Source organism: Daucus carota, chromosome 5, assembly GCF_001625215.2.
Source record: "Daucus carota subsp. sativus chromosome 5, DH1 v3.0, whole genome shotgun sequence".
Lineage (NCBI taxonomy): Eukaryota > Viridiplantae > Streptophyta > Magnoliopsida > Apiales > Apiaceae > Daucus > Daucus carota.
The window spans coordinates 29269951-29282422 of NC_030385.2; the positions used below are offsets into that span (position 1 = coordinate 29269951).

The window sequence follows — 12472 nt, forward strand, 5'->3', positions numbered from 1 at the left end:
GCTACAGCCGAAGAGGTCTTCGACCTGAGCTCAATTTCATTTCTCTAGAAGTTAAACTTCGTTTGTTCTAACAGGCTGGAATGCGAGTTTGAATATGTCAATGCGTCGCAAGTAAACAAGCTCGAGGCGAAGAGCAATTCAACAAGTGAATGAGTTAAGACTTAAGAGTCGGAACCTTTTCGACTCGAGCACAGTTAATTTCATCTCGACATTGACCTAGACTCCTTTAACTCTGTAGGGTCAACAACCTATTCTACTTGGAAAAAATAAAATAAAGTTGCACAGTGGATTGATCGGTGCCGAGAGCCAGTATTGCTCACATAATTGGTGGTGGCGAACATTCAAAAGGGCTCTTCTAATTAATAATTAATTATTTATAAAATCTCCGACCAGTCCATTAATTCTTTAATATTAATATTCTGAACATTCCAAATATATATGCTATATAAAAGCAGTCACCGAGAAGAAGTCCGACACCAGAATACAATTGCATGAATATATTAAAACACTCTCCATTCCCATGAAGATAATTAAGAAAAAAAACGCAAGCAAAAAGTAAGCAACATAGAACTTGGTGCATAATCATCCTAAAAATTGGCACTCAATGTGAACAAACCAACTGCATAACCAGTTCTCTGTTAAAAATCTGCGTCTATGCTAATTCAATATATTTTTCTTTTTGCCAAACGACTGTTCCAATGATATGAAAGTAAAACTGAACCAGGTTTGTCGAAATATATCAGTATTTTGTACTCTGCACTTATCATGCGTCAATTGTTATAAAACAAGCTACATTCCTGCAACAATGCTATCAAACATCTCTATCTGGTATGATATAGCTTCTGTTTTACCCAGTACCTTCTCTACAATCCTGCAGCAAAGCTATCGAACATCTCTATCTGGTATAATATGGTATACTATCGCTTCAGCCTTAACCACTACCTTTTAATCTATACGTAGGGTGTCAGCTTGTGGTCTGAATGTTCCAAGCAGAAGATATGGCAATATAACCATGCAAGCCATGAACAGCGTGAACTGCAGTGCAAAAGAATGATAAGGCACATTTCAAAAAAATATGTGTACACTAAGTAACCATGTGTAAAGTACATGTATATACCACAAGAGGCAGGGTCAAAACACTCCAGATCGGCCACAAAGCAAAACAGAACCTGCATCATATTTAAAAGGTTCAAAATAAAAAAAAGGTCTTACCAAGGCAACATGAAAAATATACAAGGGAAGAAACACTGTACTATACTTACAAGCAAAATGAGATCACCCCAAGTAATGTAATAAAAGGCAGAGCAGCCGTAATTGATATTTCCCACTTCTCGTTGGACTTTCTAAAACCCCATATTAACATGCTTGAATACAAGAAGAAAATAATGTTTAAACTGACACCCAACATCCCAAGGTATAATGGTATTCTGCATGAAGCAAATGAAGATAAAATTAGTGAAAACAAACTTGTAAGCAAAAAAGGCTTTAGTAAAAAAATTAATGAAAACAAACTTGCAAGCAAAAAGAGGCTCTAGTAAACAAGTGAAACAGTCAAACATACATATGTGGAAACAAGTGAAGACCAAATGCCTCTAATAGTTAGTTCTATTATAATATAATACCTATGATACTTAACGTTCTCACGCACATATTCATTCATGAAAAATCTTAAGTTGAGGAGGCAGCACTAGAACTGAGCTCCTAATGACCGTGGTGTAAACCATAACATAATGTTAATGTATTTCATAAATGGACAACAAAATCAACTATTATATATAAATTACAGATAATATATAATTTCAATTGGCATTCTTAAGTCAAAAGAAATACTTGATACACTGATGGAGAACAGAAACAAAGAATTCATAGAAAAGTTATTAATTAGTTTACATTTTTTAGTGTAGAGATAAATAGTAAATTCATCTATATGTTATAAGTAACTTATATATGTGTGCTGGAAGTTTATTAGTTATGTAGGTTATTTTAGATAAGCCCACTTGTTTATAGGCTTAGTATTTTAGGTTATTTTATAGGGTTTCTATTCCCTGCATAAGCATCATAATCCCCCAAGTATTATCTTAGCTCTGAGATAGAGACATTATTTTCTCTGATTTGAAATGGGTTATTACCGATTTAGGGATTTAAACTTGGGGCAGTGACTTGAGTTGCGATTCAATCACCCAAGGGTTTGTTCATCTTAGATTTTGATATTTTGTCCAACATCAGGTACACTCATGGCTAACACTATTACATTCTCAACACAATAGTTGCATTAAATAATTTTAATCATCATTACAAGTATTTTGTAACAGTACTAAACTACGCACTCATGCTTTTACAGTGAGTATGCCTCACATTCCTGTAAAATTTATTATATATATGTATGGTTTCCTATTTCCACTCTAGTTAAATAAACTGTAACCAGTAAGTAGTTAAATATGCAACACAAACCAGATATTAAGTTCTAAAGTATATACAAATTGCTCGATCAAACAATTCAATCAGTTTTTTGCCACAACACGGGTATAATCCAATATACTAGATATAATGAGATCAAAGAAACGGTGTAAAACCCCCGGTCCCACACCAAGTCATAATACTAGGTGCACCAACAAATCATGATCTTTTAGGGGCCTGTGGTGGGCTTGTAGATTATCCAAATTGTTGCATTTAGGCAAATTTACTTTGGCTTATTTCAGATTCAGATTTCGGGACTTCATCCGATTTTCGAAAAATACTCAGGATTTGACCGGGGTTGTCACACTTGCTCTCCGTCTCATATATATTATTAATGTTTGCCTATTATTTATTACATAATTGTTGCCGTGGCAATAACACGCTCAGGGTAATGACCCTCACATACAATTTAAAGTTACTACTAACTACAAATCTATAACGTTGTACACTTAAAATTCTATTATGCTAATTATTGTTATCTTCACTTCCCTAAATTAAAACTCTTTATACAAACAAATGATTAACTTGGAGCTACACCCAGCTACTTGGTTATAAAAAAAGGAGAAGAAGAAATGTGGCCAATAGGGTTTCACAACAGACTTAATCCACATCAATTCTAAGATGGTCAGAGGAGGTACACGGCACTAAAAATTTTCATCATGTCACAATGTTCTATTTACATTAGTGAATGCAATATTACTTTTCAATCTATAATTGTACCGTGTAACATAACATAACTTTATTAGTGAGTGCATCATGACTAATCTCAGTACAGAGGTATGGTATCTCAAAATAGTACAGGTAACAATCACATTAACCACTTAAACTACACTTGAGACTTGAGAGAGAATATTAATTGAATTCATCAGATACATGTACATAATTAAAATTTATCAGAATATCCTAACAAATTTACAAGTATAATGTATTAAAGTCTAATGGCTGCAAACTTATGTGCAGATACTCGTCTGAATACCAATATGGAACAGGGTATTCCTGAAACCAGAAGACTCGCCAAGTTATATCATGGTCAAATTCCTGGTACACATTCTCGTGTTCAACTATTCTATGAACACATATATAATCAAGCTCTCTTATGGCCAAGTTCAATTACATGAAGTTCAAATCTAATTGTGTCCAGGTTAATATATTCTACTACACAGTTGTTAAATTATAATTTAACTACCAACATATAAAACACATTCCTCACTATCGTACTCTTTCTTCTGCTTCTCTCTTAATCTCCATAAGTTTCAAAATAAACCCTCTATAAGTCCTTAACGAATGCCTGAGTTGACCCCTAGCAAAAGAGTACAAGATGAAACCTGCTTTGTAAAGAACTGTTCTAGTCTACCCTCATCATTCTTATAGTTGCCAAAAGTAATTACTATACTCGCACTTCTAAACTATCAAAATATAGCAACTCTAATCTTTAATTATTCTTGTACCATACATTTTTCAGCAGATTCTATGCAGGTATTATTCGATTCATACAAAGACGAACCTACAAAAAAACTATACTGACAAAGAGCATCAAGCAAATATAAAATTGAGTATGGAAAAATCTCTGACCTCTTAATCCTATCATCATGAACAAGGAGGTAAACGAAATTGGAGTGCCGATCACCATAGTAAACAATAAATACCGCAGAAGCAAGCCACAGTAGATTTTCCACAATTTCAACCCATGTCCTACTTTTTGGAAATGGGGGTGCCAAAGGAGTTGATGGCCTTGAACAAGCATCATCCTCAAGGTCATCACCGCTGGAGGTATATCCTTGGCTATGTCTCTGCCTCATGTATCCACCTGCGGTAGGTGTTCCACCAGACATCTCCACAAATTGTGAAACTCAAAGAACAAACCAAAAAAAAGAATCGAAATTTCAATCCAACAAGATTATTGTCTCCACAAATTAACTATACTTCCCAAGCAATCTTAACTATCTTCAAGACAGACTCGGAAGCCAAAACCACAAATCACACAATTACGACCCAAAGTTATCCACTCATGATCATAACCCTAAGCTAAAATGCCCATCAACCCAACACTTCACATCAAAATTGCCCACCATTTCGATATCCGAAACTCAAATCAAGATCGAAACTTTCACAACACCCATATCTAATTTGGGAATTTCACACAACACCCATATCATGCAAATTCAAAACTTGCAAATTCTCACCAACCCCACATACAAATTTGAATTCTTCACAAAAAAGTTGCAAACTTTTTGGGTCTCTAACTAATCACACAAATTAAGAAAACGTTAAAAAGAAGAAGTAGCTGATAAAACAAGGCTGATGAGTAGTAAAATAAGAAATGGGTTTTGGTTCTTTTGGAGATTTAAGATTAGTGAATTATTATGAATGAGTGTTGTCTGTCCAAGGGGACATAGAAGATCTGTACAGGACTAGAGGACGGACTATTGGAAATGTATATATAGATATGTACATGGAGAGAAAGAGCGAGAGATACCAAGAGAGAGAGAGAGTTGAGTAACACTCAGATTCGCTTATTGTATTGTACCAGCAAGAATGTCCTGAATCGACACCTTTGTTTTTGATTCAACCCTTCCTCCTTTTTTATTACCCCCTTTTTCTGGTTCTTTTCGCTTATATTTTTTTATTTTCTTTTGTCATTTGGTTCGAAGCTGTATTTTTTTATTTTTTTTTCAAATTTTATAAAAAGGAATCACAAAAAAAGATTATCTTGACTAGAAAATTTGGGATGCAGGAAACGCCGAATAAATCCGGTTCATGATTCTTCATCTTCTGTCCTTTTAGTTTTGGGGATCAAAATTTCTTTGAAGTTAGTATCTTCAATTGGAAGTCGAAGCTTAAATTTGACAGAAATATAATGATAGGCTAAAATTTAGTTAATAAATTAAATGTCATATTTTAATAAAATTAATATATTAGTATAAGATTTGCTTAAAACTTAGTTATAGATAATTTTGAAAAATTTCTCCACTCAAAGAGGTTGATTATAATATAATTTTAATAAAGAATTTCGGAGGAATATTAGATTGCTGAATATTACTTAAGTTACATATAAATTTTGCCATGTGAGAATTTTAAACAAAGTCTATCAAATTTTAAGGTAAATTATTATCTTATTTATTTAGCTCAAAAAGCGTTTATCACGTACAACTTTTCTGTGGGGTTTTAGATCAAACTGACTACTTGTTCCATCAAAATATCTCATTTGACCCACCAATTTCATCGGAGACTCATTTAAGCCATTATAAATCAAATATATATCATTTTCCTCATATCACTATTCATACATCTTTACTTAATCATTTATAGAAAATTAATCGTTTAACTTTTTACTGCAAAATCACTGTGAGTACTTTCATAATTGTCTCTAGTATTTATCAAAATAATTTGGGAATTCTTAAAGTAACATATCTATGTAGTTGATAAAATATATAGCTATAAATATATATTTATGTAATCACCCTAGCTATGTTCCTTTATAAATTCTCAAATTATTTTGATAAATACCAGAGACAATTATAGAAGTACTCGAAGTGATTTTGTAGTAAAAGGTTAAACGGTTAATTTTTGATAAATGATTAAGTAAAGAGGTATGAATAGTAATGTGAGTAAAATAATATATATTTGGATTATAGTGACTTAAATAAGTCCGCGTTGAGATGAGTGGATCAAGTGAGATATTTTGACGTAACGAGTGTATAAAACCCCTTTTCTTTGTACAGAAACAGATTACAAAATTTTCTTATCCAATAAAAACGCAACAGAGAACTGACTCTCACTGTCAAAGTTTCATGGTTGGACTTGTCTTCTCCTAAATGAACGATGATGTTCAATACAAGACTTGCATACTTGCCGTAATATTTCGCTGCCACTGTCACCACAAGTTGTTCAAGTCATCCTGAAGAATGCGTGATTAGAAAACCCTGGTCATTATCAAAGGACTTGCTGTACAAATTGGCTAATTGTGTAGCAATTATAATGTGAAACGTGCATTGTCTCTGTCTCTTTTAGCCAGTCTCCCTCCTAGTTAATAATCTCCAACTATAATGAAAGAAATGGATAGCAATTGAAATGAATTATCTCATGACTTGAACTAGTTTAGCAGGAGGCAGTGAGCAACATTAATCCCAATTGTATAATGTACTCAGTTGTAGTAAGCCCAAGCCAAAGCCAAGCCCAAGACGAAGCCCAATCAGTCTTGCGCATCCAAAACCCTAAAATCAACCTACCAATAAGAATCCTATAAATACCCAGCAGGCCACATACGCCCCCTCACTTCCCATAAAGCAGTCTTCTTTTTACAGTTTTTGTATTTTGCAAAATATATATTATGTAAAATTACTGATTACTGATAATTAAGAGATCGTGATGATGACTCCATAAATTCAAGCTCAACAGACCGGATTGCAGGGTTTCTCATTCATGAGAAACTTTATGCGTGTCGAAAACCCCGCTGAACTGAGCGATCTCCCTCTTTACATTACATCGTTTTGTTTATTTATTTTGGGTATTAAGTTTTGGTATTAATCTAGACATCAACTCAAGTTGAATACATGATTATTTGGGTAGTCCACCAATCTGTTGGATAAAAACCAAAAGCCATGCCGTTTGGCTAATCAACATTTTGTGTTCAACCGTAACACCTTTTTCCAATTTAAATTACACATTCATAGAATACCGGTATAGTTTGTGTGGCTGGCCGCTATATGGACTGCCATTATGTAAAGTACCTACCATTTCTATTGATCTCTTTGTCTGTCCCTCTTATTTTTTTTATAAAATTTTATCACATTCCGTTTCCAAGATATATTACTGGGAGATAGAATATATAATTTCTTTTAAAAAATACCGAACGGAATCGAGAACATAATGATGTGATACTTAACTGGATTCAGGTCGGTACTACATCACCATATGCCAGATCAAGAAGCGATCAACTGCAAACACTTGTTGTTTACAATCGACCTATAAAGTAAACAATACAACAGTAATTTTTGTGATTCGAGTTTTGTGTAAATGATAAAAAAAATGGATATTTATATGGATCGCAGACGATTAGACCACACAATTTCTGATATTACGTTTGGTGGCAACTCTACCAAAATTTATACTACCTGATATCAGTATCAATCCAAAATTCCCATCGCAATCTCTCGTGTATTTAATATGGACAGACATATGAAGATAAGTAGACCATATATACCTGCTTTCATTTCTTGCCAGGGTTTATCGTATATGGAACACGACATAATTCTACAAATTCCTCCGATTTTTTGAGTCCATAAACTACCCAGAGGTCTGTATTGCAATGAATACACCCTCGTCTCCATAAATTTCGTTGCCTGCAGAAAGAACAATAAGTATAAGAAAGCTGGTGAGCAAATACCAGTCCATGGGGCCGTCAAATTGGTTATAATTATCCAATTTGATTGGACTTGTCTTATGATATGCTCCAGTAATGATTTCTACATGGGTCCGTCTTTAATTTATGCGGACTAGCTCAAGACAATTCCCCAACTCGAGTATCTGGACAAATTGTACAGCCATACACCCATTGCTGCGGTGCAACACTTGCTCTGGGGCTGACAAACGCGTTTGCACTGTGCTTTGTATCTCGTAAAAAATATATATAATTAAAATTAATCGGAGATTAATTAAATAATTAATTGAATTTAATCAGTTTAACGAAATACAGAAGAGTGATTGATCAGTGTTTGGAAATATGATCTATGATATCTTTCAGTATAATATCATACTCTGTTAAACTATCCATTTGTGCTAAATTCAGTGCAATAAAAGGAGAGTTCATTGAGATTATACGATATTTTAAATTTCACTCAATCAAATTGGTTCAACCAATCCTAGATGGTTGGACTTAAGGCTTACCTCCTTGAGATTACGAGTTCGATTTCATGAACACTCCAGGAGTAAGGGAGGTACCATGCTCTGCTCCGGGTATGAGTTTGCTAACAAAGTTAAAAAAAAGAAAGAAACAAGAGTAGAATAAAGAGAAAGACGGTCTTGATGGAAGAAAGCTACAATCAAATTTATATTATCAAAGGACAGTGGCAGAGTGGGGGGCCATCCTCTCAGCCTGTCTCTGCTCGATCCCATTTCAAACAAATATACCCCAATTTTAACAACACCGCAACCAATAATCACAACAATAATACGAAATGTGTATATATCAGTATGCATTCTTATAGACCACTCGATGGCCTCTCTCTTTATTACTATTATTTATGGTTCATGCATAATTTTATATGCACAAACAGTTGAACAATCATCAAGACGCTACTCATTGTGATTGATGTATATTTTACTTATTATTTTTGGTATAATCACAACTCATACACATGCTTTGTTTCCCTAAACTCTCTTTGCCTTCTCTCTAATCAACTTTCCACTTCTATTTTATTCTCTTCCCATCACATATTCACATGTACTAATACTACCACTTCTCACTACAAAACTAAAGAGACTTATACTTCTGCCTAAAGTACAAATAAGTCACTTATATGGCAACAAAGGAAAAACCAAAGAAGGGTGGTGGCGCTACAATGCATGTCTACAAGATGGATACCGGCTATGCCATGGCGCCACCGACTCCGATGGTCACTAAAAAGATGGTCTCATCGTCGCGGAGTTGGGGTCTTTTGAAGAGGTCCAAAACGTATAAGGATAATAATGTGGATCAACTAAAAGCAGGAGAGAAAGAGATTAATGTGGTTGTGGAAAGAGGAAGAAAATCAGTTTCGAATATAGTGGAGGCTAGAAAATCAGTTTCGAATATGGTGGAGGCTAGAAAATCATCGGTGTCGATTGTGGAGGGAAGGAAATCAGTGGCTTCGAAAGTGGAAGCGATCAACGTGGAAGCGATGGCCGGTTTTTTGAAAGCCAAGGTTCTGGTGACGGACATGCCAGGGTTCATGCAGGTCCATGCACTGCGGTGTGCTAGGCAGACTTATGACTGTTTAGACAACTTTACTCCCAAGACCTTGGCTCATAACATGAAAAAGGTAACAGCTCTATCCCTTTTTTTTGTTAAGTTCTCTCTTAGTCGCACTGCATTCATATTTCGAGATTTTAGAAAGAATTGATCACTTAATTATAATTTCTGGTGCAATATTAGATTTTTAAGCACGTAGATATATGAATGATGATCAAATTATCTACGACAATAAATCATATTCAGGAATAAGTAATGTCACTGGACTATCAACGAATTCTTGTCATCACTCTTTTACACAAACTAGCATGAAAACTTCGGAAGAAAGGCTTACTAAGATCATATTGTTATGTAATATATTCCCGCAAACTTGAGTCTCCTAGATTCTTATATCATGTTAAGCGACCGGTTCTCCCAAAACCTCCTAATAAGTATCACTCTGATTAGAAGCTAATACCGTCAGTGTTTAAGGTAAACAGGTTAATAATTTTCGAATTTAAATAAAGTTTTGGATGTTTAGTCCAATTCGTGATTGTGAGGGACTGGTAGCTGGTCAGAAGAAAGAAAAAGAAAAGACAAGAAAACACAAATATTGTTTGCTCCTTGAAGCTTTATTATAAAACCATGAAGAAATCTAGATCTTGGCCGATGGGCCTCCCACATTGCACATGGAAATGTTGGGATTTGATATTTGACCTGAATATTCTGTATGCATTAGCCTCTTGATTACAATAGACTTCAATTGATCCAATTACAAATCGAATGTCCTGATGCTCTGATCCAGAGCAACTTAATTAGTTAACTCTTAATTATAACACCCCATGTGCCTTAAGAGTCTTGATTACTCAATTATTAAGGATGATTGTATTGTATGGGTCCTTTTGACCACTTCGAATGCAAATTCGGAGGTTGGGAAACATAAAGCTCTGCATAACATACTTGCTTTTACTGAGATTCAAACCTCAGTTGACAAGCATTGCATTTTAGAATACTGTTAAGCCATCCTATCAATCTCTTTACTGTTTAGGAGAATCGATCACTTGATATATGAACATAGTCTTGTTGGAGACTCAAATTTGAATTCAATCAAATATTTTCATATTTAATCATGAACGCGAAAACAAGTTATCCAAAGATGAACGTTCGTGTTCCAATCAAAATTAGGCTTCCAGGTAAATGCGATTATTAGAATACAATCATTAAACCCTCCTCTTAACAGCTCGGGCTTTCAAGAGAATTTATCACTTAAGCTTATAATCCCTCATTTTTCTTTTAATCATGTATGCATTCATTCAAAGCAAATTTTATGTGATTCACTGAACCTTCTCACATATTTGTATTTAATTCATTTTTTAACTATGAATTGATGACACTCAAATTATGGCGTTGAAAGACATTTTTGTCTGCTGTATACTAGTGGCCGTATCTGTGTATCCATCTGAAACAGTATCTTGTTGTTTGGAATGACTAAACATTGAGCAGGAGTTCGATAAAGTATATGGACCGGCCTGGCACTGCATTGTGGGCTCAAGTTTCGGCTCTTTCGTTACACACTCCACTGGATGTTTCCTCTATTTTTCCATGGATAATTTGTACATTCTCGTCTTCAAAACTAAAGTTAAAAAAGCTACAGATTGAAGTGAGCCCAGAGGCCACACCTATCAATACATATATTTAAGATCATGTTCTCTATACAGGACCAACAGAGTTAAATATACTGTTTTCCCCCTTAATTATTTGAGTGAGCCTGATTCTTGAAGAAGAATCATTAGTCTTCGTCATAGACTAGTAGTTGTTTCATGTTTGGTCGATGAAATCCAAATGTTACGTTTACTTTCTTCATTCATCAGTAGTAAATACCATTTACCTTGTACGTGTTTGCGTTCATTGTACATATAAATAATGGATGCGTTCGGGATCTTCTTGTTTCATACGTTTGAATGTAAATTTATAGAGCGGTAGTGTATATAGTACAAAGTTGGATATAAATTTTGAGCACAGCTAGGTAACCCAAATAAATTCTTCAAATTCTTAACAAATGTTGTGAAATATTTATCAAATGACGTGGCATAACACAACAAATTTTAGTTTGAGGATGCATATGTATGCACGTGGGATCCCATATTATTATTAAAAAGGTTATCATATATGTATTGACAACTAAATATTTGAGAAAAATTTGGAAATAAAAGTTGAGGTATCTAGCATTTTTCATAAATTTTTACGCCAAATTTAGCATAAAATGACACGTAATCGAGGTAAGATATTTTAGTTGATATTATATTGTTATTTATGTGAATAAATGGGCTATTCTAATTAAAATTTAACGTATGTCATACGTATCATTTTGTGAAAGCCCAATTTTATACATAAAATATTTCCAATTTTACCCTCCCTCGGCCTCCCTTTACCACAGATGGCAACAGTTTAGATTGGTTCAAATTTCGTAAAATCCAAATTCGATTTGTTTTGTTTCGGGTTTGAATATTGAAAATGAATATTCAAATCTAATTTGTCGGGTTTTTTCCGATTTCGGCTTATAAGAAGTACTGATCCTTATATGTGTTTATTAAAAATATTGGAATTTGATTTAAAATTCTGAATATTTTTAAATAAAAATTAAATATTCCCATAGTCAGATTTCAAATGTTATCGTCATCCCTGCAGCTCACACGGAGTATCAAAAACTTATACTCCACGTTTAAAGTTTGGGCTTCACAAGGTTTGTGATTCAAAATCTAATTCTCCCTTGATATGAGTCGATATTATGATCCGGTATTTCAGTCCAAACAATTGCAATCTGAATCCATATGATATCAAATGACATGGATAAACAGCTTCTTTTTAACAAATTGAAAGAGATGGTCTCACGTTATTATTTTCAAGTGAGAATCTCTTTATAAATGAGAAAAAATTATTTTTTATAATTATGAGAATCTTTTTGATAATCATAACTTCGTAGATATATTATTTTTATTATAAAAAAAATTATATTCTCCCTCCGTCCTTCTCATTTCTTATCGAATGGGTTGGGCACGGAGGTTAAGAAATACGAATAAAGTACTC

General features: G+C 34.0%; 2 protein-coding genes and 1 non-coding gene across 3 annotated transcripts; 2 read left to right on the plus strand and 1 right to left on the minus strand.

The window, feature by feature from the left end:
* Positions 1–607: 607 nt before the first annotated feature.
* Positions 608–5023, minus strand: LOC108220660 (uncharacterized). Its single transcript, XM_017394487.2, has 4 exons — positions 4030–5023; positions 1263–1427; positions 1118–1169; positions 608–1035 (listed from the first exon to the last, which is right to left on the minus strand). The coding sequence occupies exons 1-4, from the start codon at positions 4287–4289 to the stop codon at positions 946–948; spliced, it is 567 nt and encodes a 188-aa protein (XP_017249976.1). The 5' UTR covers positions 4290–5023; the 3' UTR covers positions 608–945.
* A 1795-nt stretch (positions 5024–6818) lies between these two features.
* LOC135146874 (small nucleolar RNA Z107/R87) lies at positions 6819–6925 on the plus strand. Its single transcript, XR_010283968.1, has one exon. It is a non-coding gene; the product is annotated as a small nucleolar RNA Z107/R87 (small nucleolar RNA).
* A 1390-nt stretch (positions 6926–8315) lies between these two features.
* LOC108221950 (uncharacterized) lies at positions 8316–11324 on the plus strand. Its single transcript, XM_017395816.2, has 2 exons — positions 8316–9476; positions 10889–11324. The coding sequence occupies exons 1-2, from the start codon at positions 8976–8978 to the stop codon at positions 11042–11044; spliced, it is 657 nt and encodes a 218-aa protein (XP_017251305.1). The 5' UTR covers positions 8316–8975; the 3' UTR covers positions 11045–11324.
* Positions 11325–12472: the final 1148 nt, after the last annotated feature.

Excerpts from the sequence above, each read along its gene's own strand:
- LOC108220660 (XM_017394487.2), bottom strand. The coding sequence starts at position 4,289 with ATGTCTGGTGGAACACCTACCGCAGGTGGATACATGAGGCAGAGACAT. Across the intron at positions 1,428-4,029 it reads CATGATGATAGGATTAAGAG|AATACCATTATACCTTGGGA; the intron begins GTCAGAGATTTT and ends TGCTTCATGCAG. Across the intron at positions 1,170-1,262 it reads GGGGTGATCTCATTTTGCTT|GTTCTGTTTTGCTTTGTGGC; the intron begins GTAAGTATAGTA and ends AATATGATGCAG.
- LOC108221950 (XM_017395816.2), top strand. The coding sequence starts at position 8,976 with ATGGCAACAAAGGAAAAACCAAAGAAGGGTGGTGGCGCTACAATGCAT. Across the intron at positions 9,477-10,888 it reads TGGCTCATAACATGAAAAAG|GAGTTCGATAAAGTATATGG; the intron begins GTAACAGCTCTA and ends AACATTGAGCAG.